At 41.0% G+C, this 16,100-nt stretch overlaps 1 protein-coding gene across 6 annotated transcripts in view; it reads right to left on the reverse strand.

Annotated features, from left to right (window-relative positions):
- Window positions 1-204: 204 nt before the first annotated feature.
- Window positions 205-16,100, reverse strand: part of ASPH (aspartate beta-hydroxylase) — a 118,019-nt gene continuing 102,123 nt past the window's right edge. For all 6 annotated transcript variants that reach the window (XM_075085104.1, XM_075085103.1, XM_075085101.1 and 3 more), the window contains 3 exons: window positions 15,607-15,698; window positions 11,550-11,683; window positions 205-4,466 (listed from right to left, as the gene is read on the reverse strand). In XM_075085104.1, coding sequence (XP_074941205.1) covers window positions 4,316-4,466; window positions 11,550-11,683; window positions 15,607-15,698 — 377 coding nt within the window. In that variant the 3' untranslated portion in view covers window positions 205-4,315. The remainder of the gene's footprint in view (window positions 4,467-11,549; window positions 11,684-15,606; window positions 15,699-16,100) is intronic.

Raw genomic sequence — 16,100 nt, forward strand, 5'->3', positions numbered from 1 at the left:
TGCAGATGCGGGCCATGCTTAAAATGAAAAAGAAAAACTTAGAATTAATTATTCAGTAGAAGCTTCTGCTAGAAAGAAATGTGGAAGAATAGAAGAACTGAAATGCCAAAGATCAGTTTGTTATTTCTCTATTTGCTCTAGCAGCAAAGAGCCCCATCCCTTCATTGAAATGGAAACTGGATTAAAGAAATAAAAGAAAAATCGTTATCGAATTGCACGTGCAGTGACTTTATTTCCTAAAACAGTTACAACCACTGTACACACCTTTAGTCTTCAATTAAATTGCCATACGTTGACAATTTACTAGAACAAGCGGTTGGCAACAACGTATCAAAGGTAGCAGTGCAAACCGTGTATATAAAATGAGATGATACTGGGCACGGGAATTTTTAATGCGCCTCTGGAACATCCACTGAATTCATAAGTGATACATTGAAATGATGATATAGTTCAACTGGACATGGTCAGCCCTAACAGATGGAGTAACGAAATACCGCCTTTACCTTCAACAACATTTTATGCCTCCACAGGGCAGAAAGGACATCTTGCCGGAGCCTATCAACACACCTGGGATTTACCCGCTAGTATTTGCACAGAATAGCCTCAGACTAACCACCTTGTGCAGCAGCGTGTCATGGGTACAAAGCCTGGCCTCCATGATAGGGAGCAGGTCTTTAAGGCATGGCTGGTCCCAGCAAGGCAACACAGGAATCAGAAAAAGAAGCAGAAGCTTGCAGGAATATTAAGCAAATAAGGTGACTGAGCCCACTTATCTTTGAGATTTCTTCCATTCCCCCTCCCCTGGCATTACCACCTATTACGGAAAACTAGGATGTCAACTTCTGTTACAGGAGACAGATCCCTTCCCTTCCCTGGGCTCATGAAGACTCACAGGCATTTGGATTTGTCACACAGAACTTGCTTAAAGCAGAAAGTAGAAAACCAGTCAGACAAAAAAAGACAGACATTGGCTATTATACTGCAGCATTAATGAAGAAATACTTTGGTTTACAATTTTTCTCTGCTAATACTCTTACCTCCACTGCCATTGCATCTTTGTGGTGACCTGTTACAATCATTCAAGTGGGACTTGCTCTGCCCAAGAAGTGCAAATATCACTGAGATCTAGTCCTTGAGGATTAAACCTTGCAGAAGATTATTTATTTTCTTTAGCTGTGACATGAATAAATGCATATGTTGACTTGTATATAACTGTATGATGCCTGCATTTAACTGTAGGATCTTACACAGACTCTGTGCTTGCAAGCAAGGTAGCTACAGGCAGGAAGGAATCGATCTCCTAACATCGCGATGAGTACATAATTTCCCTCTGTATATAAATCTAAAGAAAAGAATATTTAAATTGCAATGGTTCTCCATTTAAAAAACATTTCCATTCACTTCTTCCATTGGCATTTCCAATGTTGAAAAACTTTTTAAAGATGAAATACTGGTTGGCAAACAGTAATACCTAGAATAATATAACACTTTCTGATAATTTCTGTAGTTTGCTATATATACAGACCCCGCTCATGTATATAGCTAAGCCAGTAACTGTACCTAACAAAAGGATATGCTCTCAGCGCCTTGACAGATTGGCACAGAGTAGACTCACTTCAGTGTTGCAGGAGCTATTCATAATATACTTTGTCACATTAAAGGCACTTAAGATTTTAAATGGCCAATATGTCACTACACAATTTAATAAACAGTGCTACTCTGGCACACACACATCTTGGGTAGATTACTTTTATCTATTTGCCAATTTTATCGATTTGCCAATCATAACTGGAAAAGATGAAGTATAAAACTTCAAAGGAACAATGAAGCAATCTGAAGGACGGCATGGATTTTTACAAATAAAGCTCCAAAGTTTTTACCATTTCTTTAGTATTTACTCTGAGCTATAAAACTAAAATGCAACATTAATAAAAATATTCCTACATCACAAAGCTTGATTTCAACAGTTCTTGATTTCTTCTTTACAAACTATGTCTTTATTTTACAGAATTACAAAATAGTTCATGATTTGTACTGCTTGATCACCTTACAGAGATACAAAATACAGCCTCTGGCTGAACAACTACCAGCAGATTTGAAAAACTTTTGTCCTATGACCCCGCACAATACCAAGTACCTTATTTCCAGTTTTGCATAATTCTCCTAAAGCTCTCCAAAAGTATTTTTAAATTTTCTTAAGCATGAAAATTCTAAATATTTTAAGTTTTCATGATGATTAACTGACAACCGTTACAGAGACTATATTGTGTATAGTCTCAGTGTTATTTTTGATACGGACAATACACTAAAGCCTCATTATCATAGCTGTCTAAAACTGACTCTTGATCAGAGAGGGTTTATCAGTTTAACAAAGGAAATTAAAGTGCACACCTCCAGAAACTGGTTACATTAATTTATGGTGCAATCACCATGTGTTACGTGGCATTATAAGATTTAATTACCTAGTAAAACACAAAAACTGAAAAGCATTCAGTTTATGGGAATGCAAAGCTCTTATCTGTATTTTGCTCCAGCAAACATGGCATTCTAGTCATGATACTTAGGTACCATGACGTGGTCTCTGCAGTACAAAACCACTGAACATTAAACAAATAACATGACTGTTCAGTGTCTTTTGGACAACAAAGCCAAAGCTGTGGAGATTAAGTAACCTCAATGTCTCCTTGCTTAGTGTTTGTCTCTCACAACCCTGGTAATGATGCCACTGCTCCTGACAAGCCCTGAGCGTCCTAGCACACCTATCCACACCTGGCTGGTTTTGCAGGTGAGTAGAGAACAGCCAGCCATAAACATCATCAGTGCAACCTCAAGTCTCTCTTCCCTGTTAGTGTTCTTAGAAGTTAACAGTGGAGGGTCCTGCACCCTCCACCTGCCATTAAATAGTATAAACCTGAAAGACCAAAGAACTGCTTAAATATGCAGCCAGTTTTCTGTCTTCAAAACAGGCCTTTTTTCCATATAGCAGATTCTGTATGGCAAATATAGAGCATACTGTAAAGAGTACTGGCATAAGGCTACTTCAGCATTCTGTCATATGTTTCAAGACAAGGAAAACACCATTAGGTCAATTAAAGGAGCATTCTGGCACTCTCTAGGATGCTGGCAGCAGAAGTTAATACAAGTTAATAACCTGAAGCCCTTTGTCTACTCTGCATTCTGGCAGGAAGCCAAGTTAGACCTTGTCCTTCTGCCCAAAGCACAAGAAATTCTTCACGTATTTTTCTTCTGCTGAACAACCACCCAAGGGCAGCCTAGAAGAAGCCCCTGGAAGGGGATCCGCCAGACTTTTGCTGGGTAGAAAATGGATGTCACAACACAAGCTTTTGTAACGATAGGAGAAATAGCAGTTCACCACATAATCCTAAATACTGTCAAGCACTTTAAGATCTGAGCCTAGAGATGTCACATTTGCTCAACATCTTCCAAAATCACATTATCAAACTGAAGGTTGCCTGCTAAGTAAGAAAACTATTTTGTTTTAGAAGAACAAAGCTTCACTAAGCAGCTGATTATGCAAATTTCTCTTTGTATTTCCAGGAAGGCAAGACAAGGCCACACTTTGCAAAAATGAAATCTGTTAATATGTAGTGTTTTCCTTCTGCTGATAGCTAGAGATGCATTTGTTTTCCTTCTGCTGATAGCTAGAGATGCACTTACATATATATTGTTTTTTAAAAAATAGTGGTTGATTAAAGAAGATTTGTTCATAATTATGCTAGAAAAATAGTCATTCAGGTAGAAAAAAAAACAAACCACACATAACCCGTTCACATTATCTACAGTTGATATAACAAAGGGACATGTTCTATGGCTAAAGCAGCTAACATTACAACTGCATACTGATTTTCAAAGTTGGTTGTGTGCATATATTTGTAAATATCTTACATGTTGCTTCCCAGATGTAGAATCGCAAATCTTGTGCCTGAACATGGTCAGGCAGGTGACTGACTGACTGGTTTTTGCATACATAATATAGGCATGGTAAAAACATCTGCACATTCCTCAGTTTGAAAATCCAGACCTATTGCTCTTTGGCTGACAAGATTTGTATTTTTAAAACTTGCAGCCATAACAACAATACGTATCGGTGCTGCAGCAGTATGAAACAAAACATGGCTTTTTTTTCCTTCTTTTTTCCTTTTTTAAAATCAAGTCCTCTGTGATTGCAGAATGTCATCCTTATCTCTTTAAACCCTCACAATATTTGTATTCTTCGTACACTGGATAAATTAATCCTATATGCATACTCCAAAGGGATTAAAGCTCCGCTGCTCCGCACATCAGAAGGAACCCCTTAAATAGCAGGAAGGGTGCGTCTCTGTTGTGCTGTTAACTCCGGGTGCCACACATCCACAATGAATATCAGGCGATAACTTTCAGCATCCTGCCATACTTCATGTTCGAAAGAGTCATCAAAAATAAGAACTTTCCCCTCTTCCCAGGTTCTGCAAAACAAAATAGAACATGCTTTAGTGTAATATTTGTAGTGCTGTGGAGCGGGCAAGCTATGTATCGGCTCTGAAGATGCCCTTTTACATGCAAGAATTATTCAAACAGTATATACTGCACAGTCAAGATTTCAGTACCAAATATAGATGGGAATATCAGAATTTTAACTGAAATAAACTACAGAAACATCAGCCTAATGAACCTTCATATTACTGAGGGATTGTCTCCTCTCACTCTTCATACTTATGCCCCCATGTGCCCACATACACATTCAGACATTTGCAATATTTGTTATGTACTTCTAATGAGTTCCATGAGCAGGGAGCATTCACCAGGCTCACAGGTATAACGCTGGTGTAGTAATCAGCTTCGCTCCTTTTCTAATCAGATACGTACCTAATGAGTAATGGAAACTGAGGGAATGACCAGCGATGTGGTCATATAGTTTGAAAATAAGTTACATTAAAATAATCTGCTTTTTTAAAAAATCAGAAAAACAGAAATAGGCCTTCATCACTCTTAAAATTTCAGGGATATTAACAGTCTTGTCCCATAAATCCATTCAAAGCACAGAATCTAAAGATTTTTCTTCAGAGGAAGGTTGTGACACCATGGTGTACACTGGGTTAAATATATTATTAAAGCTGAACTGGAAGGATGAGACCACATAACTTAAAGCATCTCTGCTTGCCAAGTACTTCTTCGGCAGAGCAGACCACTGAATGGATTTAAGTACCCTGGGTGAGTGTTCATTACAGCATGAAAGAGTCAAGTTTTAACAGTGAATCTGTACCTTTCTTAGGCACTAAAAGGGATGCATTCAATTTATTCAATGTGGCTTGATTTTGAGCACCTCCATCATTTGAAAAATTAACAAAATTACCAGATTTAAAAGCAATGGCGAGAGGGAGATATTAATTGCCTGAAGAATCGGTGTTCCTGTTGATTTTATGAAGGATAGAATCACAGAACAATTTAGGTTGGAAGAAACTTTGGAAGGGCATCTGGTCATGCCACTGCTCAGAACAAGAGTTACTGCAAAGTTAGATCCAGCTTTGAGGTTAGATGAAGCGTCTCAGGTTCTCAACTAGTGGATTCTTGAGTGTCTACAACCAGGGATATTCTACCATCTCTTCCAGTGTTTCACTAACCTCATTGTGCAAATTTCCTTCTATCTAGAGGGAATTTCTTTCACTGTCACTTGTATCCATTACCTCTCATTCTATAACTGCACGTCTCCAAAGAGAGTCTGGCACTGTCTTTGCACAGTCCCCCATTAGCAGTTGAAGACAGTAACTAGGTTCCCCTTTAGCCATCTCTTTTTCAGACTCCAAATCAGCTCTCTGAGCCTCTCTTCACACGTTGCATACTCCAGTCTCCTAATCATCTTTTTCATCCTCCACTGGAGTCCCCCTAGCTTATCAATTAAATATTTTCTCTACTGAAGATCCCCAAACTGGACACAATACTCCAGAGACAGTGTCTTGAGTGCAGAAGGGAGGGAAAAAATTGCTTCCCTCATTCTGCTTCCTACGCACTTACTAACAGTCCAGTACACAGCTAGCCTTCATCAAGTCAATAGCACATTATGACTCGTGTTCAATTCATCCCCTAGGATCCTTAACTCCTTCTCTTCAAAGCTGCTTTCTATCCATCTTTCTATTCATCACCCAGTGTCCACTGTTGCAAGGTGCTGATCTGTTATCGGTTGCAGCGCTTTGCATTTGCTTTGTAGAACTTCAAGGAGTTTCAGCTGGCACACTTCTCCAGCTTGCTGAGATCTGGATTCATAATTTTGAATAAAGGTTTAACGCCTGGTTAAATGCAGTTCTGATACTGCGAAAAATCAGCAGCTGATCAGTGACCACTAGTGACAATGTCACAACATGTCAAAGTCACTGTGCTAGTCATTTGTCGCTGCCCCGCAGATCTCAATCTCGCCTACTGCATTTAGACACAGCAGCTGATTATGTGTTACATGCTTTGTCTATTGTAAAGTCAGGCAGTGGCATGAGCAAAGCAAATTTATTTTGCATTGCAGCAGGACAAAAGCACAGACCTGATTATACTCCTTCAGGTGAGACTGGATGAATAACAGTCAATACTGTTACAAACAATATTGGTCAAAGAAGTGTTACCTCCTAAGTCACTCTACAGTGACCACATAATCAAGTTTTTTAACAGGATCCCTTAGGAGCTGAAGCAGTCCATGAGGATGGATGCCCTTAAAGGGAATTAGGAACCGTGAACAGTAGCTATGGTAAAGAAACAGAGATCTTGCCATCAAAGTTGGAAATGCATTGCTTAGCTCATTCAACTGTGTTCATTTGCAAAGAAAACAATTTTCTTTTTTCTTCTTTCTAAAACAGGGTGAAAATGAGATTTAGACTCCCAAGTCATCTTGGTATTTTAATTTTTAATTCAACACAAGCAAAATTAACTATCAAAATTTATAGGGTTGTGCTGCAAAGTTCTAAAGAGAAATGGAAATTCAAATTGGATCATTTCAACTGAAATGATCATCTAAACATATCTGAAGCAAGAGTAGATACAACAGAACGCATAACATAGTAAAAAAGTCACACTGGCTTGCACACATGCATCAGCCTTGAAGGCCCAGATAATGAGCCTTTTGCCAGTTTCAGCTATGATCACGTGTTTTTTCTGCTACCACGTCAGTTGTCTGATAACAAAAATGTTTGATGTCATACAGACCCTGAGTCTCTGCTACAGCACTAAAGTTACATTGATCTTATTCAAGTCAATGGGAGTCAACCACTTGCAATGCTATAATGTGGGGAAAAAAAAAATCAAGCTGACTTTGGGGTGTTTTGGGTGTGTGAGTGAGGTTTTTGTTGTTTTGGGGGAGTATGGGGGATTTGTTTTTGTTTAGGGGCTATTTCGTTATGACTTTTTTATTGTTTGGGGGCGTGTTGGGTTTTTTGGTTGGTTTTTTTGGGGGGGGGGGAGGGGAGGATGTGTGTGTGTGGTTTTTTTTTTCTTTAATTAAACCAAGCCTGAAAAATCCCACCCTAAATAGCCTGAAAGTGCAGCTCAGTTAAAGACAATAAAAACTCCAAGCACCGAGTTGAAGTAGCTGCAGAGGTTAAAACACAGGATCTATAATTTGCATCATAATGGGAGGGGCTGTTTTGCACAATAAAGAAAAAGTCATAAAGTTGACAGAACTATTAGCCCCTTTTGAACAGATTACAAATCCCACCATTAGCATGCAAATAAATATTTTCTAGAAGCCTTCATGGTGTGAGAAACTTCACAGTGGGACAATAGGGATGATATTATTCTGCTCTGGTGCTGAGCCACTTTGGGGTAGTCTTTATATCACCTGCATGGCTCTAGTGTCACCTGTTACAGGTGAGATCTTGGACTGGCTTCTGCATAAGGCTGTAATTCTGCACCTTCATTTCAAAACATGATTACCTTCTCTGACAGAGATGTTCGATTTTGATAACTAGATATTATTTACCTACCATTTTTGTGCATTGCACCCTACACTTTGCAGAGCTGGGACTTCAAAATGCCCCAGTGACATAAAATTACCACAGCTGTAGTGAATAACAACAAGGTCTACCAGCTCCTAGCAGCTGCAAAAAGACTCTTCTGCAAGTGAAGGAGTAAAACACAGTACTAGAAAGAGCTGAGTTGCCCATCCATCAAAGGATGAGTTGCATTGTAACATTGCCCCTCTAAAGACCCACACTGGGTGGCACAGAGGTAACCAAGCACAAAATTCTCATTGTTTCTGTTCTCTAACTCATACACACAGCAGTGGGACAGGAGGCCAGAAAAGGCCTGACCTACGCTAACCTTCATTTTTGAGCCAGCTCTCCTGTTTGCAACCACTAGTTTACCACTGCTCTGAACCACCAGGAGGGGAGGAACTGAAAGTGCCCAAGGTCGGATTGCTTCCTGGCACCATTCCCTTACACAGTAGCTCACCCACCTCCCCTTTCATGGGGGAAGGGATGTAAAAAAAAGCCCTTTCATTGCCATCAGTAGACACACTTTCAATGCTTTGAGGGAAAATCCTGCCTTGGATTCTGAATGTAGAGCTCTTGCCAAAAGCAACTAAAGTTAGCACATTCCAGCATAGGCTGTAGTGAGCTCTTGAATGTTTTACATTTCAAATGAGCGAGTCAAATGTATGACACTGAGCCAGGTTCAGGAGCCTGGACCCTGGACTGCTTGGTCTGCAGCGTACCAGCAGCAACAGGCGTTTCTCCAGTCTTGACTTTGAGGGAATGCTGCTACCAAGGTGGAGGTCGTTAAGTTCATTTTCCTCACCGTTATCCCTTCTGTTTGGGTTAAGACAAAGAAGGGTGCCAGCTGTAATAAAGGGTGGGGAGCTGTGGACACCTGCTCTCTTGGCAGCAGAACAAAACCACCACTTTGTTCACACAGGCCACTAAAGACCCACCTAATGGTAATGACATTCAGTCACCACCAATCTGAATTTACAATACTGTCCTAAAGTGAAAAGACCCCCCGCCTCCACAGTAGTCCTCTAAACCTGTTAGCTACCACTCCCTCCATCCAAATGTCTATCTTAAACTCATCTTGGATATTGGATTGGAATGCTGGAAGCAAACATCTACCACCACCTAGATGTACACAGTGAAGGTTGTAACAATGACTGTGACAGATTATTAAATAAACTGTATGTTGGCAGGAGGCTATAGTAACATTTTTTAACTGTTGGATACCCTTATCCTAAAAAATTCTAAACATTTCCTGTAGTTGTTTTCAAATGTTCTGAAAATATCTTTGCTACATATGGCAGTCATGCAGGCAGGAGGAGCGTTTCATTTTTCAATATCAAATATAGCTGTAAATTACTACCATAAAAATAATTCAGAATTAACTCTTGTTGCACTCGGATGCTGAAGACAAGACATAAAATCTTCCAAAAATATACATATAAATAATAAGTATCACTAGAATTTCACAAGTCTCAGAAAATTCAGTCTGTAAGCAAAAGGCAATATAGTTAATACTATATTTTCCTGTGTTTAGTAATATGCAAAAGCCTATCATATTTGCTTATATTTCCCAGGGGAGTATATGCCCTGATTGTAAATGTATAACTATTGCATTTTGGTTTTGTTTTTGGTTTTTTTTCAGTGAGCAAACAGAGACAAAACTGGCCTTCAAGTCAGCATAACTTTTCCCTCAGGGGTAAGAATTCTTACTTAAAATGCACTTTAAAGAAATTTGCTACCTGTGAAACTCATTGGGCCCAAACACTTTGAAGATGTGTTCATCTTCAAATTAACTTAAATTGGAAGATTTTGAAATGAATTATAATAACTAATACTAGCTAGGAAGCAGGGTTCCGCAGAAATAGAGGAGTATTCTGTTACGGTGGCAAAAAGGGAGGCACAGCTTAGTCTCAGCTTTTGCTGAATAAGCAAAGAATCTAAGCAAAAAAATTTTTCAAAACAAATAGAGGTACTCTGTTGGCAAGTATATTGGACTGGCATTATAAAAGTAAACACAGACAGACTTCATGGACTAAGCACACTCTTATTTCCATGCTATAACAGAGAACAGCAGCTTTGCCTCCCAAGATTTGGGAAAGGTCATGGAGCAGATCATCTTGAATGCCATTAAGCAGCATGTGTGGGACACCCAGGGGATCGGGCTCAGCCAGCATGGGTTTATGAAAGGGAGGTCCTGCCTCACTAACCTGGTCTCCTTCTATGATAAGGTGACCCGCTTAGTGGATGAGGGGAAGGCTGTGGACGTTGTTTATTTGGACTTTAGTAAGGCCTTTGACACTGTCTCCCACAGCATTCTCCTGGAGAAGCTGGCTGCTCACAGCTTGGACTAGTGCACTGCGCGCTGGGTTAAAAACTGGTTGTCTGGCCGAGGCCAGCGAGTGGTGGTGAATGGAGTCAAATCCAGTTGGCGGCTGGTCATGAGTGGTGTTCCCCAGGGCTCAGTGTTGGGGCCGGTCCTGGTCAATATCTTCATTGATGATCTGGATGAGGGGATTGAGTGCACCCCCAGTAAGTTTCCAGATGACACCAAGCTGGGTGGAAGTGTTGATCTGCTTAAGGGTAGGAAGGCTCTACAGAGGGACCTGGACAGGCTGGATTGATGGGCCGAGGCCAATTGTATGAGGTTCAACAAGGCCAAGTGCTGGGTCCTGCACTTGGGTCACAACAACCCCAGGCAACGCTACAGGCTTCGAAAAAAGTGGCTGGAAAGCTGCCTGGCAGAGAAGGACCTGGGGGTGTTGGTTGACAGCCGCCTGAACATGAGCCAGCAGTGTGCCCAGGTGGACAAGAAGGCCAACAGCATCCTGGCTTGTATCAGGAATAGTGTGGCCAGCAGGAGCAGGGAGGTGATCGTGCCCCCATACTTGGCGCTGGTGAGGCCACACCTTGAGTATTGTGTTCAGTTTTGGGACCCTCACTACACGAAGGACATTGAGGTGCTGGAGCGTGACCAGAGAAGGGCAACGAAGCTGGTGAAGGGCCTAGAGAACAAGTCTTATGAGGAGCGGCTGAGGGAACTGGGATTGTTTAATCTGGAGAACAGGAAGCTGAGGGGAGACCTTATTGCTGTCTACAACTACCTGAAAGGAAGGGAATAGGGAAGCGGGGGTCGGACTCTTTTCCCTAGTAACAAGCAACAGGAAAAACTTCTTCATCGAAAGGGTTGTCAGGCATTGGACCAGGATGCCCAGGAAAGTGGTTGAGTCTCCATCCCTGGAGGTATTTAAAAGAAGGGTAGATGTGGTGCTTGAGGGTATAGTTTAGTGGTGGACTTGGCAGTGATAGGTTAGCTGTTGGACTCGATGATCTTAAGAGTCTTTTCCAACCTTAACGATTCTATGATTCTATGATTCTTTTGGCATTCTTTGACAGATTATATTTATACGTTCATACCAAGAGTTAGGGTGTAAATTGCCTGTTTAACGAAACATATTACACCTCCTGATCAGTAAAACACCTTTTGTTTTTTTTTAATTTTATTTTTTTATTACATGCAGTTCCATCTCTTTTGCAGCCTTGAGGAAGGTCAAGAAAACCCCCAAGAACCCCAAACCATACCTGTTCTCTTGGGCACACCGAATTCTGCAGCCTTCCTTAGGTATCACCAAGCCCAAATGCATCCTTAGCCGACAATTGGTGGGCCCTGTGTGGGGCCAGACATGAGTCCCCGGGTGCATAATAGAATATTTGATCTGTAAGAAAAGAGAGGCAGGCCTTCAACACGTTCAGCTTCACAACCATAGTGCTAGGAATTAAGGACTCTATTATGTTCCACCCTTGATGAGGGCCAAAAGTCCAATGTCACTGTTTGAGTCTCTGCAACAACTGCACTTTTTGACATCCTAAAAGCATTTGATACTACAAAAAAGATGCCTTGGGGGTGTGTGTGTGTGTAAACGTGCATATTTTTTATTTTGTTCACTATTCATATTTCAACCTGAAAATAATTATCTCCTATCTATGATCAGAAAAATACCTTCTTGCCAATGGAAAGACTTACAGACAGCTATCATTGAAAAGGATGGACCACAGGAGACACAAGGCCTGTGTTAGCCAGACTGACCAAGCCCTCCCAGATGACAACAGGGTTGTAAAGGTCACTGTCAGCCTTGGCTGGAGCAACCATGGAATGGTGAAGTTCAGGATCACAAGAGGAGGAAGACAGGCAAAAAGCAGGATTACTACCCATAGCTTCAGGAGAACAGACTTCGGCTTATTCAGGGATCTGCTGGGAAAAAAAAATTCCATGAGATACAGTGCTGGAGAGAAGAGGGGTCTAGGACAGCTGGTTGATTTTCAAGGATCACCTTGTCCAAGCTCAAGAACAGTTCATCCCTATGTGCAGGAAGCATGGAGTCCCAGACAAAACTCAAACAGAAAAAGGAAGTATACAAGAGGTAGAAGCAGGGTCAGGTCACCTGGGAAGACTGTAGAGACACACTCTTGAGTATGCAGGAATGAGGTTAGGAAAGTCAAAGCTCTCCTGGTGTTGAATCTGGAGATGGAAGTAAAGGGCAGCAAGAAAGGCTTCCACAAATACATCAGCAGTAAAAGGAAGTCTAGGGAAAAATGTGGGCCTGCTGCTAAATGTGGCAGGAGATCTGGTGACAAAGGACAAGGGAAAGGCTGAGGCACTACATGCCTTCTTTGCCTCAATCTTTACTGACCTTCAGGAATCCCAGGCACCTGAGACCCGTGGAAAAGACCAGAGCAAAGACAACTTACCCTCAGTGGAGAAGGATCCAGTTAGGGAACATTTAAGCAAACTCAACAAAGTGGTCCATGGGTCCTGATGGAATCCACTCATGAATGCTGAGGGAGCTGGATGATGTTGTGAATCCACACTCAATGTTTGAAAGGTCATGGCAACCAGTAGAAGTCCCTGAGGACTGGTAGAAAGCAAATGTTGCTCCTATCTTCAAGAAGGAGGATCTGAGGATTTTTCATATATATATATTTTTAGAGATATATATATATGACAATATATGTGTGTGTGTTTTCATATAAATGTCTCTATATATCTATACATACATATCTTGGCTACAGGCTCGTCAGCCTCACCTCAGTCCCTGGGAACGTGACAGAACAAATAATCCTGACAACTGTTTCCAAACACATGAAGGAAGAGAGTCCCATGCTGACTCTGGGAGCAGTCAGCATGGATTTATGAAGGGGAAATTGTACTTAACCAGCTTTCTGTGGTGAGATGTCTAGCTTGGTGGATATGGGGAGATTAGTGAATGTTTATCTCAATTTTAGTAAGACTTTCAACACCGTCTGCCATAAACATCCTCATTGACAAACACAAAATAGAAACTAGGGAAGTTGACAGTGAGGTAGACTGAAAACTGGCAGCTTAGCCAGGCTCAATGAGTTGTGATCAGAGGCACAAAGTTGAGCTGGGGGACACTCATCAGAGGTGTACCCAGGGCTCAATACTAGGTCCAACACTGTTTACAGCTTTACAAATTACTCAGATGATGAGACAGAGTGCATCCCCCTCATCAAGTTTGCAGATGATGGAAAACTGGAGAGGAATGGCTGATGCAGCAAAATATATGTAGTGTCATTCACAGGGACCTTGGCAGGCTGGAGAAAGGAGCAAACAGGAATCTTATGTTCAACAAAGAGAAGTGCAAAGTTCTGCAGTGTGGAGGAATAACCCCATGTACAAGCTGATGGACAGCTGTCTGGAAAGCAACTTCCCAGGAAAAGACCATGGGGTCCTCACAGACAACAATTTCAACATGAGCCGGCAATGTGCCCTTGCAGCAAAGACGACCAACAGCCTCCAGGGCTGCATTAGGGAGAGCTTTAGCAGCAGGCTGAGTGAGGTGACCCTTCCCCTCCACTCAGAGTTGGTAAGACATCTCAAGTGCTGGGTCCAATTCTGTGCAACCTACTACGAGAGACATGGACATACTGGAGCAAGCCTAGTGAAGGGCTGTAAAGGTGATCAAGGGATTGGAGCATCTGACATACAAGGGGAAGCTGAGAGTGCTGGGACTTCTCAGCCTGGAGGAGAGAATGCTCAGGGGGATCTTATCCATGTATATAGATACCTGATGGGAGGAGTGAAGAAGATGGAGGCAGGATCTTCTCAACAGTATCCAGTGAATGGCACAGGCAATGGACACATTGAAATACAGGAAATTCCATTTAAACATAAGAAAAAACTTTTTTACTATACACTGGAAGAGGCTGCCCAAAGAGGCCATAGAGCCTCTATCCTCAGGCATTCAAAACCTGACTGGACACAGCAACTTGCTGTAGTTCATCATGCTTTCAGCAAGGGGTTGGACTAGGTAATCTCCAGACGTCTCTTCCCACCTCAACCTGTTATTCTACAACAATGCAATGAACAGGAAGTGTGAACACATGACAGTGGTGAGAAGTGTCTTTTCAACTGAGAAATCAGCACATCAGGCTCGGATAGGGTAACTTTGATAAATCTTAGTATTTAATTGCTAATTCCTTGCTCTCCAACTGTAACAAAATCAGCAGAAGACACTGTGTGTCTAATGCCTTAGCCATTCCCACTACCTGAGGTTTCAGCTTACCAGCAGTTTCTCATGACAGCAAGTGACAAGCTCCAGTGGCCGTGGTGAACACAGATGCTCCAAACCCACAATCTCTGCTACACCAAGATACATTAACTTGATTGCCCTGTCAGACCCTAACGCAACGCAAATAAGTGGCTATGCAGGATAGTTACTAATATCCCAGGGAAACATTTTTTTAGTGCTAATATACCAGCACTGCAGCATGATTACTGTTATGGTTGTTATCTGCCCACACAGATCAGTCTAGATATGCCTATGAATTATATGTATTCGGTGTACTCAAGTGCTATATATAAATAGTTCTGAACTACCAATGAGTTATACTACGGTTGTAATGTAAAACTCTGCAGAGTTATGAAATGCCCAGAATTAAAACTACCTGTGCTACTTCTAGTTTCCTGCTATTTTAAAGAAGAATGATATAATTTTTAAAAACATGATCACTTGCTATTGTTCTACACAGTTTCTCAGCAGCACTGAGCAGGTAGTTGATTATTTTACATTTCTTTTATCTTTGTCAACACATGGGGTGCCCAAAGCATTCACATGGCCTATCTGCCACAGAATTCCTAATTTCCCGTTTGTTCCTGTTGCTTCCAAGTGCTTCAGTATGTAACAGAGATTAGGTGATATTTTAAATTTAATTTACCAGTAAGAGTCTGAGGCATGGCTAGCATAAGACCAAAATTGTCCCACACATCCCCTAATATTGGATGTAAAACTTAAGACTTCTAAAGCACCATTTTTCAGATTATCTTGTGTGTTCAAAACACATTACTACAGCTATAGCTGTGAATATATAATGTTTCTGCAAATGATATTGTGGTGATAACATGTGGGCTGCTAAAAAATGATGACCAAATAGTAGCGCTCAAAGAGAATGTGCTTTCTGGGATAGATCTGTTTTGGTCATATTTTTTACTGTTAACTTCATTGTGTGCTTGAGGCATCATTAAATATATCAAGGTCATGCATCCTTCTACACACATTCCTCAAAATCACCTGCTCCCAGCATTAGGAATTTGAAAAAAAAGAAGAAATTTGCCAGATACCTGCCCTCTTCTGCAGCCAGTAGCTTCTGGGAATCTTTCCAATAAAGTGCATGTTTTTGGAACACTTTTACAAGCATTCTCATTTTTCCTTCCTAGTGAAAATAATAGACAGAGCATTGGTAAGAGCAATGAACAAACGGTTCCTTGTTTTCTGCTCTGCAGAAGAGCAACAAAGCTGTCAAACAGCTGACACTGAAAGACAGGTAAATATTATTATTCCCATTTTGCAGATTATGAAACAGAAATAGCAACACATTGTAATATCAGAACAGCCTGCAATGTCTTTTTTTTTTTAAACTATTTGTGAAGAGCAGGCTTTTCTGCCACTTTTTAAACATGAGTGTAAAAGTATAATCATTAATGAGGCTACATAGAAAAACAAGATGAAAAATGCCACCACCATCATACCATTTCAACCCAGATTACATTCTGATATAAGCTGTTTTTAATATTTTATTTTACAGTACCGTTTCATATGCAGAGTCTTATAAGGA

Source organism: Phalacrocorax aristotelis, chromosome 2, assembly GCF_949628215.1.
Source record: "Phalacrocorax aristotelis chromosome 2, bGulAri2.1, whole genome shotgun sequence".
Taxonomy (NCBI): domain Eukaryota; kingdom Metazoa; phylum Chordata; class Aves; order Suliformes; family Phalacrocoracidae; genus Phalacrocorax; species Phalacrocorax aristotelis.